A 5,282-nucleotide genomic window follows, 5' to 3' on the forward strand; every position below is an offset into this window, starting at 1 on the left:
TGAGACACAGCACACATCAATGCCAAGTGAGTCCAGTGTGAGTGCAAGAGCAGCTTGTTGTCCTGCTTGCTTCAGAGTGCGGACATTGAACGCGGCCAGATAGACTGGGTGTCCAGGCTTGAGGACTGATTTGGAGATTCCTGAAGATGTAGGCGCCGACATCGTACCAAGTGGAACATGAGGCAGCCCGGGGCAGCACATTCAGTTGAAGCGGATCAACATACACGAGATTCGACAGGAATCAGTCGAATCTCCTGTCAAAACACAATTCGTGTATAAATTTGAGCTAAGATGTTGTGGTTGCCGGGGATATGAAACGGAACTGGGTAAACTTAGCGTTGCTGAGGCTCAACTGGGTGGTCGTCTTGGATTGAAGTCGAGACGCTCGGACACTGACGAAAGCTTACTGCAGGTATGTAAATAAAAACTCGTTCATCTGTAACACTCGCGATGCCTAGCTGCCATGCCACCAGAGGAAAGCACGAGAGCTGGAATACTGCCGAGTCGCCCAAGCCTAGACAGGGGAAGTGGAAACGCAGAGGTCGGGTTCGAAGCACGGATCTCCCGGTCAGTAAATTTGGGCTCTAACCACTGAGCCATCACGCCCCAGTTATATGCTGACCACGGACAGTTTCTGTGCAGTACTAACTTCCGAAACCATCGGAGTCACTCGGCCACATGGTGCTTTCCGCGTGAGCCAACTTCTAACATGAATAGACCACGACACCTCTAGCTATGGGCGGCATAGAGCTGTAATTGATTGTTGCTAGTCGGGAATACTTATGTGGATTCGGAACACGCGTTTATTCATTGCTACTTTCCGTTGCATTTTTCAGGTCATTGAGAGGCTCTAGGAGCCTGGCGCGAAGCAGGTCAACCGTAACCACTTACTGAAGCCCATTTTGAAATGTATGTATCCTGACGTCGACACTTCCTGGAAGGTACTGTCTAGCACCCTGCAAGATGTTTGGCGATACGTTCCTGGAACGGCGCAACCAAATAGAGCTAAGCGCTGAATCTCGGGGAGCACGTCAGCCTTAATCAGAAATCCGAATAGCAGGTAAGCCCCTGGATGCAGTGTCGTCACAGAACATAGGTGGATTTACGGTTATTGCGAAGAGTAACCTATCGAAAATGGCTGTATCGCTCCAAAATGTTAGACTGGTGATGAGTTACAGTCATGACAAAAGGGTGGTACACCATTATTCCAGGACTGACTGTGAACCATCAGTCCTGTTCTCACCGTAAACCGCATTAGATAATTGACCCTTCAGGATGTTCGCTTGGATTGCTCGGCTGTTTTTGATGTTTCTGTCGAAAGATGTTGAAAAAGCCTCAAAAGTATGACCCAGTGGAGGGCGGCAGTTGACTTTTTATTCAACGAACAACGTAATCAACAGTTTACCAGCGAATCAGACACTCCGTAACCCATGCAAAAAAGAATCTCAAGCTCTGGGCTCCGACAGTGGATAGATTACACATGAATGATAGAAGAGCCACACTATAAGACACTATAAGATAGATGAACATTGTTTAGCATAATGATTATATCGGACTAATTGTGCCAAATGTGGACGAGTATGGCGCCGTAAGATGTTGAGTTTTCGGACAACTGTTCAGAACTCAGGTGACAAAAAATACGCTCTTATGGCAGAAACCCCACGATACATGGAAGACTAATAGCAATGACTCACTTTGTAGCTGGCCAGCGTGAGAGCCGATTCTTTGAACTCTTTAGAATGAGTATTGATGTCGCAACCGTGCTTGATGAGGCAACGCGCAACATCAATGTGTCCATTGCTTGTAGCCTCCATAAGGGGTGTGTGTCCAGTTTCATTTTGCACCTCCATTGGACTGTTGTACTGCAGCAGTAAGCACACGCATTCCAAGTGACCGGCGGTTGCAGCATAATGCAAGGCCGTGTTCCCCGTATTCGATTCTTGACTTACACATGCCCCGTACTCCAAAAGCAGACGAACAATATCCGTGTAGCCAGCACTAGCAGCCTCCATCAAAGGAGTACATTCAACTTTTTTACCCGTGAAGTTGGGGTCCGCCTTAAGAAAATGTAAGTAAGAAATAAGCTAATTTACCCCATGTTTCAATAGGAGTTCGACTATTCGTATGGCGTTTGCTGAAACTGCACGGGTTAGAGCGGTTTCGCCATTAGGTGCAACTTCGTTGACATTATACTCCCCAGAAAGCAGGAGTGATTTCACTGTTTCGGCATCCCCGTTGATGCACGCAGGGATCAGAGTAGTTCGTCTAACAAATAAATAATAGACGAAAGAACTTACTCCTCCGTTTCACCTCTGGAAAGCATAGCTACTTCCTTTCTGATCTCATTAAGGACCTCCGTGTCAGATATCCTTCTGCCATCGTTCATTAGCATGTTTTCAATCCCGGCAACTTGCAAAAATTTCCGAAAGTTCAACTGGGTTTCTGGAGACAGGTCTGGGATAGTATCCTCGAACTACAAGAAAAAGGTTTTTTGGGAGAGACTAGTCGGAGCTCATATAAGCCATAAAAAATAAACAAAATTGTTTCGCCTTCAGACTTGTTCCTGCAGAAGTGAATGAACAACTTTAGTCGCACTTCCCATTACAGACGGATGAGGGGATGCGGTTTACCAGAACATAAATAGGGCGAAAATGTTGTCAGTAACCTAAAGGCTCGCTTGGATAGCTACAAATCTCTGGAACTTCAACGCCATGGATACGCTGGGACAGCATCATGACCGCAAACTCAGAGGTAAAATCAAACAAATATAAAAATTTGACGGATCAAACAGCAGTGACATATGTATCACAAAACCACGCGAGGTATAGGGACTTAAACGGGAACAGCTATGTGCTTGTTTGTCAACGAATACTGAATAATCGAGAGCAGCGTGCGGCAACGAAACCTTCTAAAAATGACCAGGAATGCTAGTGGGGATTCATCGGGCACCATTAATGGACTCTGAGTATGTAGACTACCACAGCTCACCTTAAAGTTTTGAAAATCACCCATATCCGTTCATGAAGAGCTGAACCAAACCACCAAGCAAGGATAATCGCCCCCAGTTGAATAAGCCACGCTGTGCTTGAACAAACCTTAGTGTGCTAAGTTTGGGCTGAAAAAAGTTGGCCCCGAATAATCATTGTGATCGAAGCCCAAGGGGTTCGGTTAAGAGAAGCGAATATCACAGACAGATGTGAGACCGAAAAAGTTTACCGCGCGTTTTCAAAACATTACGGTACTCCTCTCTATTTTTCATAGGTTTTCTTATCTTAGGAACAGAACAGAGCTGTGATTAATACAGCCAATTCATTCATATAAAAAATTTGATCATACGAGCCGTTCTTCTGTTATTTTCTATGATTCACCAACGAGTAGGTCCAGCTCGACCGGTTCCAGTTTTGCAGGTGGAACATACACCCTAATGGGTCAAGTTTCTTGATATCCTTTTTCTGCCACAAAATTTCGCAACTTCCATGGTCAAGTATACTCATCAGTCACAGCTTGCATACTGGAGATGGGATCGACAAGTGGAAAATGTACGCGATTCTGAAGACAAACTGTTCGGGTCTGATCTCTCAGATGGACATGGATTCACATGGCGGCTGAGATACATAAACATTGTCGGGCCGGAACCTTTGCGATACTGGGAGAAGCAAGATAGCGCTGAATGTTCGCGCTAAATGCTCAAGGAAAGGAAAATCTGGATTGGATCGATATCTCATTGATACACTATGGCGTGGGAACACCGGCGGATGAAGGAATGGAACTGGGGGGAGTTATTAGAAGCAGGAGGAGTCGAAATATTCCTTTTGTAAAATCGTGGGATGAGTAAGCGTTGAGAACTTATTAAGAAGGCCTGTTTTTCAGTTTATCCAACGCAGGAGAGTAGGAGGTCCTTCACAGCTCCCACTTACATCAACCACCTGAGTGGCCAGGCTGTCTGGAATATTGACAAGACTACCCTGGGCTTCAGCTTGGAGGAGATGTAGGTGCGAGTATGACAGCCTTCATCGGGGTAAACTGAATTGCGATAACCCACCTGTTCAGGATGGGCCTTGAAGAGGGGACAGCTTTGTTTTGGCCTGTCACCGGATGTTCTAAGGCATACATTTTTCACGCCTCAGCCAAGCAAGCCAGACAAATTTTAGCTGTTTCGGATGAGACGGGGAAAATAGATACACAGCGAAGACTTTCTGTAGACTATGAAAGGGGTGCAGGAGACCTACAACGGTGGTAGTTCTTTGGTGGAACGAAAGCACATGAGCAGCGGGAAAAGTCAGTTTAATTCGCCTTTGTGCCGAATTGCTGCTTGTAACATGTGATGTGAATGTAGATAGTATGATGTGGCAAAATTTTGCCGGATACCTGGGGACATAAAGAGGGCACGTGCTAAATTTTTCAGCGAAAATTTGACGTGGAACTTTGAGGGCATCTTCCGCAGGTACTTTCCCGCAGCAGGGAGCCCTAAAAAAATGGCCGGCAGACACTAGTACAAGACAAAACGACTGAGATTTCTTAGCGATCCGCAAGTATATCACACGGGATCACGATGGAGACTTCTGAAATGTCAGTGGCGCCGGCAGCTTCTGATTATTTACGGCGGCGTTCAAGAGGTCGGTGTAGAAATTGCGGAAACCGAAAAAATAAAAATGACAGAGGGTATAAGGTTTGACCAGTGCAAAGAATAGGTTCGATTGGGAGATAGTGCTAATGCATGGGGCCAAACAAATGCCATATATGGAAATGAACTTGTGGGAGAGGTAGGCCAAAATTGCAGAAGAAAACTAGGTTGACCAAACGAACGAAAGTTTCATCGGGTTAAAATGAACTTGTCCAAGAGGCGTTCGATGACAGGTAATAGTAATTGCAGGCCCGAGCAAGCGAGAGGTTGCGGAGGAGATTCTGAGGAAATTAGCTACTGGATCGGCATCACACAGGGTATTGCAGCGCCATGCCACCATTGCACTGACAGATATCGGTTTACGAACAGCCCTTAACGAACGTCAAGGATGCCGTGATCGGAGAGGGGAGAAACGTTTCCGCGACAGCCGGATCTGGGTTAGGCTAGAAGATCGTCAGAGAAGGAGTCAGGCCGATGCAGGATCCCGGGTAACTTGCCTTCAGTTGGAGGACCGTCTGACTGTAGACCGGGGGCCAGACAGATTAAATGAATAACAGCTGTGCGGGGCGTCTGGGCTAATACAGCCAAATTTCGAAGCTCGGTGGAACGAGGAAGGAATAGGGTAGAGCAGTAGCAGTTGTTGAATGCTAGCATGCAT

At 46.4% G+C, this 5,282-nt stretch overlaps 1 protein-coding gene across 1 annotated transcript in view; it reads right to left on the reverse strand.

Moving 5' to 3' along the window:
• T265_01850 (hypothetical protein) overlaps positions 1–4,964 on the reverse strand; it is a gene marked incomplete at both ends in the record, with an annotated part of 54,555 nt that extends 49,591 nt beyond the window's left edge. Inside the window, 4 exons of the mRNA XM_009165960.1 lie at positions 1,695–2,057; positions 2,094–2,265; positions 2,298–2,473; positions 4,833–4,964. Of these exons, the coding sequence (XP_009164224.1) occupies positions 1,695–2,057; positions 2,094–2,265; positions 2,298–2,473; positions 4,833–4,964 (843 nt within the window). The remainder of the gene's footprint in view (positions 1–1,694; positions 2,058–2,093; positions 2,266–2,297; positions 2,474–4,832) is intronic.
• Between the last annotated feature and the right edge of the window lie 318 nt (positions 4,965–5,282).

This window comes from Opisthorchis viverrini (assembly GCF_000715545.1).
Source record: "Opisthorchis viverrini unplaced genomic scaffold opera_v5_20, whole genome shotgun sequence".
Classification (NCBI taxonomy): Eukaryota; Metazoa; Platyhelminthes; class Trematoda; order Opisthorchiida; family Opisthorchiidae; genus Opisthorchis; species Opisthorchis viverrini.